At 46.7% G+C, this 18,843-nt stretch overlaps 1 protein-coding gene across 2 annotated transcripts in view; it reads left to right on the forward strand.

The window, feature by feature from the left end:
* Positions 1–6,945: 6,945 nt before the first annotated feature.
* The window catches only part of NDUFA10 (NADH:ubiquinone oxidoreductase subunit A10), a 63,806-nt gene continuing 51,908 nt past the window's right edge, over positions 6,946–18,843 (forward strand). For both annotated transcript variants that reach the window (XM_046644406.1, XM_046644407.1), the window contains exons 1-4: positions 6,946–7,075; positions 12,650–12,818; positions 13,580–13,795; positions 16,471–16,557. In XM_046644406.1, the coding sequence (XP_046500362.1) occupies positions 7,001–7,075; positions 12,650–12,818; positions 13,580–13,795; positions 16,471–16,557 (547 nt within the window). In that variant the 5' untranslated portion in view covers positions 6,946–7,000. The remainder of the gene's footprint in view (positions 7,076–12,649; positions 12,819–13,579; positions 13,796–16,470; positions 16,558–18,843) is intronic.

Consider the following 18,843-nt stretch of genomic DNA (forward strand, 5'->3'; position numbering starts at 1 on the left):
TTGTCATTGACTTTTGCCGGCTTCACTACTATATGCCTTGGAGAAGGTCTTTTTACATTGATAAAGTTAGGAGATCTGTTGTTTTCTTTTGCTTGTATTTCCATCCCCTTACCCAGGTTTGGGAAGTTCTCAGGAAATATTTCTTTGAACGAGCTTTCTGCTACATTCTCCTTCTCCTCTCCCTCTGGAATACCTATAATCCTTATGTTACATTTCCCAACTGAGTTGGATATTTCTCAGAGAATTTCTTTATTTCCTTTTAGACTTAGGTCTGTCTCCTCCTCCATCTGAAGCATGTCTATATTTCTGTCCTCTAAATTGCCAATTCTGTCCTCTATAATATCAGCTCTATTTTTTAGGGAGTCCAGATTTTTCTTTATCTCATCCATTGTGTTTTTCATCTGCAATATTTCTGATTGGTTCTTCTTTATACTTTCAATCTCTTTTGTGAAGAAGCTCCTGATGTCATTGAACTGTTTTTCTGTATTTTCTTATAACTTGTTGAATTTTTTAATGATAGCTATTTTGAATTCTCTGTCATTCAGATTATAAATTTCTGTGCCTTAAGGATTGATTTCTGGATACCTGTCATTTTCCTTCTGGTCTGGAGATTTAATATAGTTTTTCATACTGCTTAACGGTGTGGATTTGTGCCTCCACATACTGATAGTATCTGGTCACAGATTCCACCTGCCACCACTGGGTGAGGGTCAGGAGCTGTATATTCTGAGCCCACCATGATCCATGGCCCCCTTGCCCCAGCTGCTAACTGCCTTCCTTTCTATGCAGTGCTCTGGTCGTCTGGCTGAGCTGGAGTGCTGGGCAGGGGTCAGGGTGCTTTCCTTTGCTTGTGCAATAACCCCCAGCTTCTGACTGCTTTTCTGTCTATGTGGTGCTCTGGCCATCCAATTGGGCTGGAGTGCCATGCAGGGGGAGGGGGCTCTTTCTTTCTCCTGTGCAATACCAGAGATGTTCTCTCTGGGCCCTCGCTATCTGCTCTCCTGGGGTGCTAGCTGGATGTAGACATCCCCATGATAGCTTAGTTACCTCTGTGTGGGGCTTTCCCCTGGGCTTTCAGGGAACTCAGAGGGTGATAGTGTTCCCATGAGGGCCACCCCTCCCCCCCTCATCTCAGATCCATGTGCTGTCCCAGGGTCACTGATGTTTGGGAGGAAGAGAAGATTCCCCTTACCTCCTTCCATTTCCTCCAGAGGGTCCAGCACCTGCACCTTCAGATGTATGTCTGTGTGGGTCTCTCAGACATCTTTTGTGTTGTGTGAATGTTCTCTGTTGCTGCATGAGTGTCCTTTTCATCGTGTCTTAGAGGGGAGAGTCTAAGGGGAGAGCTTACTCCACCATGATGCTGATGTCACTTAAATTTTTATTTTTAAAATTAAAAATTTTACTTTTACCTCTGTTCCTTTGTTGCTGGTACATAGAACACAATTTTTTAAACTTTTTTTGGAAATAATTATAGATTTATAAGATGTTGCAAAGAAATACAGAGGGAGGCCCTGTGCACCCTTCACCTGGTCTTCCCCATTGACACAATCCTGCATGATGGTAATACAGCATTGATACCAGGAAGTGGACCTTGATGCAACTCACAGAGCTTATTCAGATTCCACCAGTATACATACATTCATCTGTGTGTGTGTGTGTGTGTGTGTGTGTACACAAACAAGTACCTCTGTGCAATTTTATCACCTGTCTAGCCTCATGGACTGCTGCCATAATCAAGCTATGAAACATTTCCATCATCACAAGACACCCACTCCCTTTCCTAGCCTCTGGGGGCCACTAATTTGTTCTCCATCTCTATAATTTTGTTATTTCAAGGAGGTTATATAAATAGAATCATACTGTATGCAGTCTTTTGAGATTGCCTTTTTCAGTTCACATGATTCTCTTGAGGTCCATCTGGGCTGTTGTGTGTATTAACAATCCATTTGTTATTATTGCCAAGCAGTGTTCCATGGTATAGATGTACGACAGTTTGTTTAACTGTTCACCTGTTGAAGGACAAGTGGTGGTTCCCAGGTTTTAGCTGCTAGGAATGAAGCTGCTACGAACATTCACATGCAAGTTTCTCTGTGAACCTAAGTTTTCATTTCCCTGGGGTTAATGTCCAATATTACAATTGCTGGGTTGCATTACAGCTGATTTTCAGCTTTAAAGGAAATGGCCAAACTCTTTACCAGAGTGGCTGTACCGCTTTATATGCACACTAGCAGTGTACGAATGACTAGGCTGTCCACATCTTCTCCAGCATTTGGTGTTGTTACTATTTATTATTTTAGCTTTTCTGATAAGTGTGTAGTGATATGTCATTGCTGATTTAATTCACACTTGTCTAATGGATAATGATGTTGAACATCTTTTCAGTGCTTATCGGCCATCTGTGTATCCTCTTCAGTGAAATGTCTGTTCTCATCTTTTGTCCATTTTTTAATTGGATTATTTGTTGCTCAATGTACAATTTTGAGAGTTCTTTGTGTTTTCTAGATACCAGTCTTTTATAAGATATGTGGTTTGTAAGTATTTTTCTCCCCCTCTGTAGCTTGTCTTTTCATCTTTTTATGGTTTCTCACAGAGAAAAACTTTTTATTTTGATGAGGTCCAATTTACCAATTTTTCCTTTTACATATTATGCTCTTGATGTCCAGTCCAAGAATTCCTCCCTTCATCCTATGTCCTGATGATTTGATTCCATAATTCTTTTCTAAAAAACTTTATAGTTTCACATGTACATTTAAGTCCATGATCTCTTTTGACTTAATCATTATATAAGGTGTGAAGGTCACACTGAGGTTTATTTTATTTTTTGCCCATGGACATCCATTTCGAGCAACACTGTTTGTTTAAAGGCTATCCTTCCTACATTGAATTGCATTTGTACCTTTGTAAAATGTCAGTTGAGAACACTTGTGTTGGTTTTCTTCTGGATCCTCTGTTCTGTTCCATTGATCTATGTGTCTGTCCCTCTGCCAATATCACATGGTCTTGATTAATGTAGTCATATAGCAAATCCTTAACATTGGAAGAATGATTGATTCCTTTCACTTTATTCTTCTTTTTTGAAATGAGTGTGGCTATTCCAGGGCCTGCACATTTCTATAAAAACTTTATAATAAGCTTTTGTCTACAAAAACTCTTGCTGAGATTTTGATAAGAATTGCATTAAAAGTCTATGTCATTTTGAAGAGAATTGGCATTGTTGCTCTGTTGAGTCTTTCAGTCCATGAACACAGTAAGTCTCACCAATTATCAAAGCTTTCTTTGACTTCCCTCCTCAGTGTTTTGTCATTTTCAGCATACAGATCCTGTACGTTTTGCTAGATGTATACCCAAGTATTACATTGTTTGGAGCAATGGTAAACGGTATTCACTTTAAAAATGTCAGTTTCCACTTTGTTGTTAGCACTTGGAAGGGTAGTTGATTTTTGTCTGTTGACTTTGTAACCTGCAACCATGATGAACTCACTTGTTAGTTCTAGGAGCTTTTTTCGGTAGATTGCTTTCAGTTTTCAACATAAGCAATCATGTTATCTACAAATAAAGGTAGTCTAATTTCTTCCACTCCGATCTGTATGCCTTTTATATCCTTTTTGACTCTTACCTCATTACACTGGTTAGAACTTCCAGTGCTCTGCTGAACGAGAGTGGGGAAGGCAGACATCCCTGCCTTGTTTCCTCTCTGAGATGGATTAGAAGGAGAGCCCTGGTCGTCCCCCATCACATATGATGTTAACTGTAGGTTTGTGTAGACATTCTTTACCAAGCTGGAGCAGCTCTCCCTTCATTCCTTGCTGGCTGAGAGTTTCCTTTTATCCTGAATGAATGTTGGATTTTGTCAACTGCTTTATCTACAGCAGGTGATCTGATCACTGATTTTTCTTCTTTACCTGTTAAGGTGGATTGCATTGATTGATTTTTGAGTATCGAATCAGCCTTCTATCCTTTAAACAAATCCCACTTGGTTGTGGTGTATTATTCATTTTATACATTGCTGGATTCAATTTGCTAACATTTTGTTGAGGATTTTTGTGTCTAAGTTCATGAGAAATCTTGGTTTGCAGTGGGTTCCCCCCCCCCCACTTTTTTGTACTATCTTTGTCTGGTTTGGGTACCATAAAATGGGCTGAGGAATGTTCCCTCCTTTTCTATGTTCTGGAGATTGTATAAAGTTACCACGATTCCACATGGCAGGGATGTTTGAGAAAACTTAGCACAGTGATGTCTGATATTTAATTTAATGTTATTTTGTCTTACTGTGATTTCTCTCCCTTTTTCACTGTGCCATCAGTTAAATTTGTGAAACACAAGAAATAAGATAAAAGAGGTGTCTTTGCCTGGGGCAGAGCTGGGAAAGACAACTGGAGCACTGGAGGCAAGAAGGGGATGGGATGGGAAATGAAGCAAAAATCTGACAGGCAGATGTTCCCACCCTCACCCTCACCTCCCGGAATTCTCAGACATCCTGGAAGGGTCAGTGGGCTTCCCAGAGACATGGCACTGTGCAGGGAGGCCGTGGATAGTAAGTGGTGACTCCACGGGGCTGGAGGACATAGGGACCTGATCACACCTGCTTATCAGAGATGTACTCATGCAACTGTATTTGTGGTGCACCTGCGATGTGTCAGCTTTGCTTGGGGCTGGGGATACAGGATGTAGGATGTGGAGGTGTCTCTTGCTGTCAGGATATTAGGACTCAATGTGGACTATTTACATCAGAATCAGCTGGAAGCTTGTTAAACATAATTCAAGGCCCATCCCAGATCTTCTAAATCAGACCCTCTGGCATTGGAGACCAGGGATCCGTAGTTTGGATAAGAAGGAATTCTAATATTAGAGAAACATCCATTGAAAGGATCTTCATTTTTACAAATGTATTCCCACTCTGGTTTACAATTCCACGATCTTTCTGAAAAGTTGAAAACCAAATCAAAGAAAATGTAAAGTGTTAGGGAGGAAAAGAATTCTTCTACCCTCTCTAGGTCCTTCTGGCTGGGCTACAAGTTAAATTCACACGAGACAGAATAACAGGAGAAAATCGAACAAAGCTTTGTAACATGTACACATGGGAGAGACCCAGGAAAATTGAGTAACTCGTGGAAATGGCTGAGATGCCAGCTTAAATATCATCTTCAGCTTAAGACAAAGGAGGACATTGGGGGTAGTGGTTTGGACTTCAAGTGGGTGGAAGGTGATTTACATGGAGATGGAAATGTAAATGAGCCAACTACAGACAATGTGACCTGAGAGACACTGCATCATGTTACAGTTATCTTACGGTATTAGCTCCTTCCTGGATCACACCTTCTATGTTAAATTCTTTTAGGCAGTTTGGGGGAAGGTCAGATGTTCTTCCTGAGTCTTCTGAGCCTTTATTGTCTTCAGCTGGAAATAATCTGCATCCCAGAATGGCACATCTTGGGGCAGCCTGCCCTGAGCCCCATCAAAGGTGTTAACAATAAGCCCAAGGAATGTGAAGATAACGAAGCCTTTCTAAACGGCAGGCAGAGTAGGAAAGAAATCTCACATTAAAGTCAATGTATACCACTGTCAGAGGACTGAGGACCCAGATCCTTAAAGGGATTGCAATTTTAGTAATGGAATACTTATAGCATTTGTTCTTTTAATGTTACTCAAGGGGTTAACACCAACCGCCCAGCAAGGTGGCATGGGACCTGTTAGACTTGGAGCCTGCCCTGACCAGGGAGGGAGAAGGACCATGGAGAGGTGGAGGATGCACGGACCTCGGCCAGGCCATCCCTGCCTAGCGCTGGACAAGCACCCTTGGGCAGACAGGTCTGTCCACGGTCCCTCTTCGCGTGCGGCTCAGACACCTGCGCTCCTCTGGTGTCCATTCTCACACTGCCCCTCCTTGCACGTCCCTCCCCACTGCCCTGCCCCGCGGTGGACAAGCTCCTTTGGGCAGAGAGGTCTGTCCGCAGTCCCTCTTCCAGGGCAGCTCAGACCCCTGTGCTGGTCCTGTGTTCACTCTCACACCGCCCCTCTTTTAGCGACTACAAACACAGGTTCTTTACCCGCCACACAAGAGGGGCCAAATGAAAAGTGGAATGCCAGGCTTATGGCAAGGGAAGGGTTTTCATTTGGGATGATATCAGTCAGGTGACAAGAGTGAGCCCTCAAATTTGTCTTGTTTAGTCTCATCTCCCTGAAACATGGGAGGGGAGGGGTTTTAAAGGTTTGTGAGAAATGTGGCTGTTTGTAGATTGGGGGCGGAGGGGTGGTTGGAGTCAGTGGCCTTCCTGTTCAGAACTTTCCCACCAGCCTGCCCTTGACCAGGGAGGAGGTGGAAATGATAAGGAATCCAGCTGGTTGTCCTTAGCTGTTCTTCTCCATGGCAGATAGCGGGTTCTGGAGCCAGGGAATCAGCAGGGAAAGAGTGCTTTGGTTTTAACCCCATATATGCTGGGTTTAATGTAGGGGAAGTGCTATGGGGGACCGCATCACCTCCCTGTATATCCCTCCCCACCGCCCTGCCCCAGACCCAGGCCACCTTCCCAGGCTCGGAGGGTTTTCGAGCTATACAGATGTTTTCAAGGACCCGATTTTGAAGTCCGCACCTGCCGCCTGCGGAATTTGGAAGGGCGGGGCGTCCTAGACGCGGGATGAGGCGCAGAAGCTACAAAGCCTGGGACGACCTCAGCTCCCCGCCCTGCACGACCTCAGAACCCGGGCGGCGGGCGAGGCATCCCCCGCAGAACCCGGGCGGCGGGCAGCCCCGAGGAATCCCGCAAAGGCTCGGTAGCGGCGACGGCCCGCCCGGCGGAAGTGAAAGGACACCGGCCGCGGCTCAGCCAGCTGCCGGCGATCCTCACTGCTCAAGGAGCCCCGACCGCTGCCCGCAAGTTCCCGACAGGCAGCGCGCGGGCAGCCCGGCCGTGACGTCACGGCGGCGCGCCGGCCGTGGGAGAGGACCCCGTCGCGACCGCGTCCCCTCGGGTCCTTGAGCCGGCCCCGACCGCTAGCCATGGCCTTGAGGCTGCTGAGACTGGTCCCGGCGTCCGTGTCCGCGCGGGGCCTCGCGGCGGTCACCCAGCGCGTGGTGAGACGGCGGCGGCAGGAGCTGGGGGTGGGGTCCTCGCCTGTCCTCCGGGCGCCGGCCTTCCTCCGCGCCGCGGCTCCCAGGGTCACTCTCGGGGGGACCCTGCTGCCACGGGAGTGTTGGGTCCTGAGTCGCGGGCAGACCGCCGAGGGCCCGCGAGCTTCTCTGGCCATTTTACCTCAGCTCCAAGCAGAACGCTGGAGCAGGACGGCAGTCGGCCGCCAGGCTGCCCTAGTGTGGGGGCCCAGTTTGCGGATGCTGTACCCCAGTGCAGTCGCCGCGGTAGACGTACGAGCAAGGATGGGGGAGCCCGGAAGAGTCTGGGGCGTGCGCGCTCATTCATTCATGCATGCATTCATTCATTTATGTAGCGCCTCTGTCGAACCCCAGTTAGGGGTCAGGCCTTGCTAGGCGCCGGGGTGATGTGACTTTGAGCCGACACAGAGAAGGCATTTAGGTCAGATCTGGAAGGATTAGGAGCACTTCTTATGGTAGAGAACAGTGGGATGACATTGTACGCAGAGGGAACAAGAGAGGCCAAAGAGCTGTGGCTGGAAACCTTAGGAAAACTTTGTTTTATGACTGCGGCTGATCCAAGCGTCTTTGCTTGCTGGTGGCTGGAGCTACACTGGCATCACGTTGTAAAGGGACTTGACCTCCGAGCTAAGAATTTTGATCAGAAGAGGGTTTTGAACAGAACAGTGCAATAGTCTTTTTACGAAGTCATATAAATCTTTTTAGGAGATAACTCAGGCTTCAAAAGAGAAGGAAGAAAAGCGGTTGTCTTTTTAATACCCAGTTGTACTGAGACCTGTTTTAGTGGAAGTGAGGGCCCCAGAATAGAGGAGGTGATATTTTGCTGCCATGCACGCACTAGACAGTGTGTTCACCTGTAACAGTGTGTTCAGTTCTGGGCACTACCCTCTAAAGGGCATATAATGAACTCCAGTAGGTCCAGAGAAGAATGAGTAAGATGAAAAGGGTATACACCTTGTTACTTCGGGAGTAATTAAAGGAACTTTCATGTGTCATGAAAGATCCTTGTGATTCCAGAGAGCGGAAGAATGGAACTGAGGATGGGAAATTATAGAAAAGACTACTGTCATTCTGTAAAGTCTCTTTCTAAAGATTTTGAAGTCAAGGAATGGTCGATTGCTTAATTCACACGTTGCTGTGCACCAGTTTTGTGCAACACTGTGGTATATTCAAGTTCTGGACTCAGATGGGGAAGGAGTTTGCACACGACTGAGAGGTAGCCTAGAGGAGAGGGGGATTAATTCCTGGGCTGAAAGGTTCCAGTATGATTAACACTCCCTCCCTGCCCCCATCTGCTACTCTTCCCCAGTCCACTTTGCATCAGCTGCACTGTCCTGGCTGATCCTGCAGTGCTCTTGCTCAGGGCATTTGCACTGACTGATTCTCTGCCTGAAAGACCAGAAGTCCACTTGGGCAGTTCCCTCACTGCCTTCCAGTCTTTGTTCGGTGTCACTCTCTCTGTGAGGGCTCCATGACCACCCGTGTTAACATTACAGCCCTTCCCATGCACGGTGTTCCCACCACAGCACTTAGTGTGCTGGATAATTAGTTACTTTTTTGTTTTTTGTATCCCATGGGATCTTTTGGCTCACTGCTGTATCCTCATGGTCTAGAAAAAGTGCTTTGTGTGCGGTAGCTCCTAATACTTGTTGAATGAATGAGTGAATGAATAACACAGGAGCTACTGAGTAAATTAAGTATTCACAAATTATTGGGCGTTTTAGATATTGGAAGATACAGAGAATATGCTGCCGTTTACTAACCTGTTCTGTCAGTGGACCTGTGGGTGGTTCCAGTTGTTTGCCATTACAGGCCTTACTCCTGTGAGCATTTCTTCATATATATCTTTTCTTCTGTCTTTTTTCACCTGCTATGAATGTGTCTGTATGTGTGTATTATTTACAAAAATGAGATCATATGGTGTATTCTCTCTCTTTTTCTTTTAATAAACTACAACCATGCTTTATTCAGACTTCCTGTTTTTCCCTAATATTCTTTGTCTGCTCTGGGATCCCATCCAGTACACCATGTGGCATTTAGTCGTCTTGTCTCTTTAGGCTCTCTCGGTTGTGATGGTTTCTCAGATGTTCTTGTTTTTGATGACCCTGACAGTTTTGAGCAGTACGAGGCAGGCAGTTTGTCCCTCAGCGCGACTTGTCTGAGGTTTTTCTCATGATTAGACTGGGGTTGTGTGTTCTTGGGAGGAAGACGCAGAGGTAGAGTGGCATTCTCATCACATAATAGCTCCACGAACATGACTTATCACTGTCGATGTTGACCTTGGTCACCTGGCTGAGTGTAGCGAGGTCGTTTCTCCACTGTAAAGTTACTCTTTTTTTCCCCTTTTCCATCTTGTCCTCTTTGGAGGAAAGTCACTGTGCAGCCCACACCTAAGGAGTGGGGGGGTTATGCTCCCTTCCTCAAATGCAGAAAATTATGTAAATTATTTAATTTTTCTGCATGGGAGATTTGTCTGTTCTCCCACATTTACTTATTTATTTATTTACATTCAGTGATTTATTTCTATCAGGATGGACTCATGGATATTTATTTTAGACTTTGAGTTGTAATCCAGTATGGCTCTCTTTTCTTGCTCAGATTACTGCAGCTGTGGCCATTGGGAGCTCTTTCGGTCGGCTCCGGAATCCCTGTAACGCACCCCTCACTGTGCGTGTGTGAGCGAGTGCTTCCTTGCTTTCTGGCTCTACAGCGTGGTCCAGGCTACTTGTGTATTTCCTGCCCCAATCCTGGAATCAGCCATTTCTCTGAAGAGCCTTTGTTCCTTTTATTAGAGAATGGTATTAGAAACCAAGATTAGGTACTAGGTGTAATCGCTACTGGGGCGTTGTTGCTTCTAGGCCCTCTCAGCAGACAGAGCAAGGAAATGTACTAACCTGTGTATGTACACGTAGCTATGGATAATCCTATATGGAACCATCTGAGTCTATGACAAACTAAACATGAGTCTATACTGACGTCTCTGACTGTAATCCACTATCACATGGGTCGTTCTAGCCTCTCTCTTGCTGATCTGTAACCTCCCACTCCAGCGGTAGAAACCTGGTTCCCACCATCTGCTGTCCATTTACTTAATTGCTTAATTCTAGGATATGATGCCGTAGTATCAGAATTGTTAACCTTACCCTGTGGGAAGTATCTTTCTCAACTAGAATACAGTTCCTTTTGCCTTTAGCCTTCCAGACTCTACTGATTTCCAAAGGGCAGCACCTTTCCCCCGACCCGCTTTAGTGAGGTTTTCATACATTTGTAACAGTTGATTTTGTCCATTCTGCATTCCATCTCGGATCCCTCTACCTAAATGAGGCTTTAAAAATTTGCCTACATTGAGGTTCACTCTCTGTGCTGTAAAGGTCTATGGGTTTGAGAAATGCATAGTGTCGTGTATCCACTGTTCCAGTATCATACGGAGTAGTTTCACTGCCCTAAAAATCCCCTTTGCTTCACCTATTCAGCACTTCTTTCCCTGAGCTCCTGGCAACCCCTGATCTCTACCATCTCTAGAGTTTTGCCTTTTCCAGAATGCCTGATAATTGGAATCATGCAATATGTTGCCTTTCCATACTGGCTCTTTCACTTAGAGATGTGCATTTAAGATTCACTCATTTTTTTTGTAGCTTGATGACTCATTTCTTTTTATTGCTGAATAATATTCCCTTGTATGGATATATCACAGTTTATCCATTCAGCTATTGAAAGACATCTTGGTTGCATCCTGTTTTTGGTCATTATGAATAAAGCTGCTGTAGTCATGTGTATGCAGATTTCTTTGTGGAAATACGTTTTCATATCAGATGAGTAATACATAGGAGTGTGATTGCTGGATCGTGTGGTAAGACTATGTTTAGTTTTATGCGAAACCACCTTCCAAAGTGACTACTAGTTGCATTCCCCTAGCTGTGAACGAGCATTCCTCTAGCTCTGCGTTCTCACCAACGGCTGCTGTTGGCAGTTGTTGAGATCTTGAGTCAGTCTACTAAGTGTGGAGCGGCTTCTTTTTAACTTGCAATTCCCTAATGATAGACGATTTTGAGTATATTTTCAGATGCATATTTGCCTTTATGTATATATTCTTTTGTGACATCTGTTCAAATCTTTTGCCTTTTTGTAATTATTTGCTTTCTTTGTGTTCTCTATCATAAACTGTTTTTTCTCCACCCTTCGGTAATCAAAACTGTAAAGCAGATCAGGACTGAAAAAAATCTTGACATCATTTAAATTCTCTTATGTTCTGTTTATTCCGTAGTAAAGTATTTTATTATTTTAGTTGGTTCTTAGTGTTCCATAATGTGGATATACTTTTTTTTTTTTTTAAACTACTGCTCTGTGTTGTACATTAAGGGTTTCTATTTACGTTTTTGGTGTTATTATTATGTGGGTAAATCTTTGTACAAATCCATGTCTGTTCCCTTAGGATGGATTCCCGGTGGCTCCAGGCCCAGTGTCTAGGTTTACATTAATAGCAGTTTATGAGGACTTTGTCCTGTCCCAACACTGCACATTGTCATTTAAAAAGAATAAAATATTTGTTTGATACATAAGAAAGTGTTTTCTCCTTGTTAGTAATCTTTGTTTGCTTTTTGTAGCAAGGTTGAGCATTTTTCTGCTTGGTTGTTGGCTGTCTTTAATACAATTAAAAGAAGCCGTGCAGTCCTAGCCTCTCTTTCCTGTTGATCTGTACAACCTCTGTGTATGCTAAGGCTATATTCCATCACGTGTGTTGAACTTTTCTCAGTTGTTTGCCTTTTGATTGTGTTTTTCTTTGTTTTCGGGAAAGATCATTTTGGCTTTAGTGCAGAGATGCTGGAGACAGGAGGTGAGGCTGGCATTTGCCTTGTAGCTGAGAGATGTGGGGATGCCTACAGAATTAGTGCGGTGTGGGGTGGGAGCTGATGCCGTGCTCCAGGGAGATTTAAGAGCTAGGATCCACAGGGTTTTGTGAGTGACTGTGGAGTTGGAGGAAGGAGGAGGGTGTCGGAGGTGGCTCTCGTGTCTGCTCTGTTTTGCTTGGTGGATAGTGGGTAAGAGCAGATTTAGGGGCTAGGGTATGGGTGTTGAACTTCACTTTTAGATCTGTTAGCTCTCAGGTGTTTTCAGGACGTCTGATGGAGCTGTTTAAAGGCAGCAAGGTAGCCAGGTCTGGAGCTCAAGGACAGGAGCCTGGGCTAGAGAAATGTTCTTTATTCCCTACCTCCCTGTCTCCCCCAGCCCCCTCCCTGCTCCCTTTCTTTCATCCATCCATCTCCATCTGTCCAATTTTTATTGAACATGGTAAGAATATTCTGTTCCAGGGCCTGAGGATTTACCAGTGAACAAAACAGACATTCCACCTGCCCTTATGAGCTTATTTTGGGTTGGGGCATGGGGGCTGGTAATTAAACAAATAAATTGCTAATGAAGACGTAGATGTTGGCATTTTTATCACCAAGGATCTTCTTAGCGTTTTTCCCTAATAGTTGCTCATGCCTGCAGTAGCCAGAATACTCATGTTGTGCTGTTGTGTGCTGTTGTGTTTTTCAGGGCGGCATTCATACAAGTGTACAGTGCAAGCTGCAGTATGGCCCTTTGGCATACATACTTGGGGACCGAACAACCAAAAAACTGACAGAACGCAGCAAAATGATAACTGTAGATGGCAATATATGTTCTGGAAAAGGCAAGCTTGCGAAAGAAATAGCAGAGAAACTAGGTATGAACTTACCTCATGCAGAATGACCACTCTCTCAGATGTGTGGTTGCTTATCTGAGTTTAATCCACTTTAACATTGACTTGGTAGAACTGGGCCCAAGGTAGGTATTTTACATATTTGAAATATTTGTGGAAAAAGCTGTTTTCAGTCTTTCAGATTTGGAAAATTTTAAAAGTCTGTGCTGGTTGTCAACTGGAATTGGAATTTCATGATGATGTGGGCAGAGCCCTTTCACATGAGCTGTCTGACTTGAACTTTGTAGCGGCCCTCTGAAACGAGGTTGTTATTGCCGTCATTTACAGACGGTAAACTTGGTAGGCAGCTGGTGTCCCCAGCTTGTTAGTGCAAAGCCGGGATGGGAACCCCGGTGCTGGCTGGTGGTGTGGATTTTGTTCTGTGTGCCTCTCTGCGGTATTTGAGCAGAAGTTGCCCGCTTGCACGCGGGGGTTCCCGTAGTTAGGAGAGGCTCTCTTTTTCAGGGGGAACTCGCATGACGGTACGGTACGACATGCTGCAGCGCAGCCCTTCAGCGCACATGCTTGTCTTACACATTTTAGACATGTTGTCTCTAGTGTCCTATGTGCTCCCTTTTACATGTGATAAGACATAAGCGTGAGGGTAACTTTCTCCAGGTCTTAACCGACCAGCCTCAGCACTCGGGCTTTGTTCGGATGGGGCTTTGTTTTTGTTAGTGCACGCTGCTCGCTGGTGGGAAGGGAGGCATCCACATCTCGTTTCATCCGGGTGTGTCTCTTCTCAGGCTTAAAGCACTTTCCTGAAGCAGGAATACATTATGCAGACAGCACTACAGGGGATGGAAAACCCCTGGACGTGGAGCTCAGTGGCAACTGCAGTCTGGAGAAGTTCTATGATGACCCGAAAAGCAATGATGGCAACAGCTACCGCCTGCAGTCCTGGTTGTACGCCAGTCGCCTCCTGCAGTATGCGGACGCCTTGGAGCACTTGCTGAGCACAGGTCAGTGTCCAGGATCATGTGCTGCGCTTGAGCCCTCTTGTGGAATTCAGCCATGTGAGACTGCCAGCAAGTAGAGCTTTTCTTTGAGAGTATTTGATGAGGCAAATGCTCTCTTTCTAATAAGATCATAAATTCCCCGAGATCCATGTTGTTATTGCTTCAGAATAACATCCACTAAATATTAGTTCATTGTTGTGTATTGGAGTGAGGTTTATGGATTGTATGGAATTTTTGTGCCACTCTTCTAAACATGTAGATGAAATATGTCAAAAAATGGAGGAAAGAGAGAACCTATAAATGACTGGGAGGAAGTGGAATGGCACTCATAAAGATGGAGCTGTGTGTCGTACAGAGAGGAGGATGCAACAAAAGAGAGTTGTCTCTGAGGGCACAGAGATAGGCTGGAATTCATCATCAACCCACAGGGTAGAAGTTAAACCTTGAGAAATGCAGAAGTGGGGAAAGCAGAACACACAGGGTCCCATGGGCCTGTATGGTAAGGGGGGATGTGTCCATGGAAGGCATCCGAAGCAGGCAAGAAATGGACAAGGGCTGCATATTGGGCGGAGTCTGGAGTCTGGGGGATAGGCAACAAGGGTCAGGACAAGAAGTTAGGAAACGGAGGGAGGGAGCACAGGTGGGGCAGGGGCGTGGGCTTACATGGAGTGCAGCGGTCAGAATCCTGGCAGGGCTCCTCCATCATCTTGGGAACCCGCAGCCCGGGTTAAATTCGGGCCTCACCCCAGAACATCATGACAGTCAGCCAGCAGATACCACCAGTGCGTGGTCAAAGCCGCCAAACTATAACAGTTTTGAATTCATGGGTAGAAGCAAATGGCATGTGGGATGTGTGTGTGTAAGGGAGATTGAGGAGTTTGAGCCGTGTCACACAGTGGTGGTTGCCATGCCTGCCTGAATGTCACTTACCTGGTGACCTCAGCTGCCACCTGGAGGGTCTGGTTCATGGGGTCTGAGTGTGAGAACGGGAATGTGTTTTTCAGGGGCTGGCCCATTTGGCAGAGTGGTTAAAGTTCCATGTGCTCTGCTTCGGCGGCCCAGGTTTGCAGGTTCAGATCCTGGGTGCAGACCTGCTCCACTCCTCAGCCATGCTGTAGACGCGTCCCGTGTACAAAGTAGAGGAAGATTGGCACAGATGTTAGCTCAGGGCTAATCTTCCTCAAGGAAAAAAAAATTTAAAAAACAAAGAAAGAATGGGTTTTTCACAAGGACCCCAGGTAACTGATGGAGTGTCACAAAGCTGCCTCTTGTTCCAGGAGGGTCCCACATGTGTAAGATGTTCCACAAGACACAGGATAATGCTCTGTCTAAACGGCCACTGAGGTCTGGTTATCGTCTTGCTTTTCCAGCCTTCTATAAGTGATGCTTTTCCGTATGTGAACGTAAATCCTGATTGTGGTTAGCGTTGCTCCTAAGAAAACACGATCTACCTCCTAAAGTTCTGTACCAGGACCCGGGTCACAGGAACCGGTTAGTGGCTTGGAGCTAATACTGACCCTCAGCTGACTCCACATTCTTTTTGGAGCATACTTCAGCCCTATCCTAGGACTCCCTGTTTCTTAAAATTAACATTTAAATGAAAACTTACTTGTTTCCTTGTATTACATTAGTTTCTTCATTAAATATTTAGTGAGTTGCTGCTGTGTGCCAGGTGCCTTCCAGGAACTAGAGAGTCTGCGGGAGGTGAAGCCTGGCCTCCTCCTGGAGCTTACTTACACTTGAGTAGGGGAGAGAAGGAGTACCCTGCCACTTCAGGTCGTGAGTGCTAAGAGCTGAGAGGAAGGGGCTGGGGGCTGCTCTTGCAGATGGGAAGGTTAGGGAGGGCTCTGCCCAGGCACAGAAGGGCTGAGTGCAGGCAGACAGGCAGGGGGCCCCTGGGCCAGCACTCTGAGTGGCAGGGGCGTTCTCCGTGTGCTGTCGTAACAGGCAGGAGGTCACTGTGACTTGAGTGCAGTGAGTGAGCCTGGGAGGATTGGGATGAGGCCAGAGAAGTGGCCCCGGGCCAAATGGTCAGTCTCAGTCAGACCTCAAGGGCCGTCACGGGGCTTTGGTTTTACCTGGGTGGACAGAGGTTTGAGCAGAGGAGTAACATGAGCTGGCCTAAGTTTTGAAAATGCCCCTCTGCTGAGGGTGAGAGAAGCCCTGGGGGCAGGGCGGAGGCAGGGAGTGATTTGGCAGCCATGGCCTCGTCAGAGGTGAGGAGGCCTTGCACTGAGAAGGAAGTGACGTGTTCTGGAATGATGGGATTCAAGGCGTGGTTGGGAGAAGGCTGTGCTTTGTTGATGCATGGCTGTGGGGTGACGGAGGGAAGTCCAGGGTGACTCTGGGGTCTTGTGAGCAGTTGGGTGGGAGCAGGATTGGGTGGGTATGGTGGAGTGAGAAACCCATGGTTTTAAAAACTAAAATGCTTTTTCTGTTAACTGGGTGCTCTTGTTATAGCTAACAGAAAGAAACAGGATGTTATGTTGCCAAAACCAAAACAGTATCACAGTTTCTGAAAACCGTTTCCCACTTAGGAGTCATGTATGTTCTTTTGAATAAATTCGGTATGGAAATGGCATTGTGAATAGCTGCTTTTCCCTTTCTAAAATGAAATGACTAGTTTCTAGTGCTTTAATTATTATCTGTCTGACTTTTGTTTCCCTGTTTTTACACAGGACAAGGTGTCGTATTGGAACGCTCCATCTACAGCGACTTTGTCTTCTTGGAGGCGATGTATAACCAGGGGTTCATCCGAAAGCAGTGTGAGTCCGCGTGGCAGATGCGCCCTCCGGGCTGTGTGGGCAGCTTTGTAGAGGGGCCGCAGACGCACCTTGCCTTAGTGTGCATTCTGTGAACGTCTGTTCAATGAGTGAATCAATACCATTACTTATTGTTTCCACAGGAAAAAAAACGGTTCCTTCCCCCTCTTTTCCTCCTACAGTCACCCCTCCCAGTGGAAGCAGCGTCGCATCCTGGGTCCTTGAACACACAGCCCTCCCCAGGAAACCCCCCAGCTCTCTGTTCAACCTCACGAGATATTTAAGCTGCTTTTCTTTGATCCGTAGATTTAATCTTACTGAACTCTTCCATTTCTAGGGTGTATTTTTATGTAATTAGGATGTCTTACTTCCCTTGTGCCCGCAGCTGCGTGAGGCCAGCATTCTTGTCATCTTTTCCTTCTCTCTAATGCAGTGCTGTTCTAATGCTTTTAGGGACTTAGCATTGTGTTGGGATATTGTTGAAAGTGACAAGTGGCAAAGGGATGGGAATAAAGATCTCCTGGTTAAAGGTAGCGTGACCCTGAGGAGTGGTGGAAACACGGCAAGGTGGGCAGGGCATCTGTGACTAGAAGGTGCTGGGGCGGGCCGTGGAAGGCTGTGCTCAGTCTGCCTGTGGGCATCCTCACCTCTCTGCTTGGCTGACTGGAGCCAGTGGGTGGCTCAGATCTGGAGGGCAGAGTAGGAGTTGTTGGTTAATGAGTGGGGAGACCGAAGCAACCTGAGTGATGATTTGAGGGTGAGGATGTGTGCCCTGGGTCTGCTTACACAGTCTGCTGTTTGGAGTAGTCCAGGTGTGTGCTTGGAGCAAGAGCAGCCAGAGCCCTTGCTTCTGCCCAAGGCACCGAGCCTCGCTAGACGTTCTGAGCAGCAGTTGAGGTCAGTCAACCAGCGTTTCTGTGGTGCCAGCTGTGTGCCAGGCTCTGTCTTAGGTGCCAGGGATATGAAGATATATAAGACAAGGAAGGCTGCCACAGTCCTGGGGTGGAGGGTAGGGTGTTAAAGCAACAGACATGGTTAATTGCAATAAAATGCACTTGACAGCTCCTCCTGGGTGACATTCCTCCAGGGGGCTGTGGAAGCACCCAAGAGAACATTTAAGCAGCTGGAAGAAGATGGGGTATTGTCAGGAACAGAGTCCTTGAAGAGTGAGCCCTGGGCAAGCCATCAGCACTGCAGCAGGGCAAGCAAGGTGAAGCGAGGCTGGAGGAGCCTGCGTTGGCACAAGCTGCTAGTGCTTGCTTGGAGGGAGGGCTAGGTGCTGGCGCAGGGTGAGGCAAGTGGGGCACAAGGAAGGGGTTTGCACCTTGGCTAGGACCCTTGGATTTTTCCTGAAAGTACTGAGGAGCCACTGAAGGCTTTTAGGCATGGGAAGGATGTGGTTAGATTTAAGTTCATTTGTCTGAAGGATGCGTTTGGTGGGGGGAGATCAAAGCAAGGGAGACCGTTGGGAGGAAGTCGGATGCATGTACCGTAGGTTGAAGGCCCGCACTGGGCAGGGAGAGTGGCCTGCTGGGGAGGGTGGGTCTCGCATACGAGCAAGTGCAGTTGGTAAGCCTGGGTGGTCAGTGTTCTGGGAGGAAAGTGGGTAGAGTCAAGTGGACTTGGCTGGGCTTCTCACCAGTGAGAAGGCTGTGAAGGGGCAGTGGACTGAGAAGGTTTCATGTGTGGCATGTTGAGTTCGAGATTCCCGTGAGATAGCCAGCTGAGATGTCTAGCAGGCAGTCACGTGTCTGAGCCTGACGTCCTGAGGACTGGTGTGGACTGGAGACAAATTTTGGGTGAATCAGCCTGACAGTGGACACACTTGTCCCAGGAAAGCCCATGGAGCGAGGTGAGGACTGAGACCAGAATCCTTGGAGGATTCCAGGTTTCTGGGGAGTGGAACCCACTGCAGATTTGAAGCTGAATGGTCAGAGGCACACTAGGGGCCAGCGAGGGTGGTGGGGACATTCATCACATGGAGTGTATAGGATCTAGTGGGACAGGAACTGAGAAGGGACCTTTAGGGGTCTGGTGGCTTTAGCAAGAGTCATTTCATTCCTGCAGTGTTGGGGGAGAGCAGATTACTTAAGGGTAGATGGCAAAGAGCAAGGTGAAAACTCGCCTAAGGAATGGGAATGCTGACAGGAGTATGGAGAGAAATGGAGACTGGGAGGAGGAGGCAGGAGGACGGGCGTTTCCCTGGTGGTGGAGACACTGGCTGGGTTCTAGGCTGCGCAGAGAGGAGGTGAAAAGGGCTGAGTGGATTCTGTTTGGACAGATGAACAG

This window comes from Equus quagga, chromosome 17 (assembly GCF_021613505.1).
Source record: "Equus quagga isolate Etosha38 chromosome 17, UCLA_HA_Equagga_1.0, whole genome shotgun sequence".
NCBI lineage: Eukaryota > Metazoa > Chordata > Mammalia > Perissodactyla > Equidae > Equus > Equus quagga.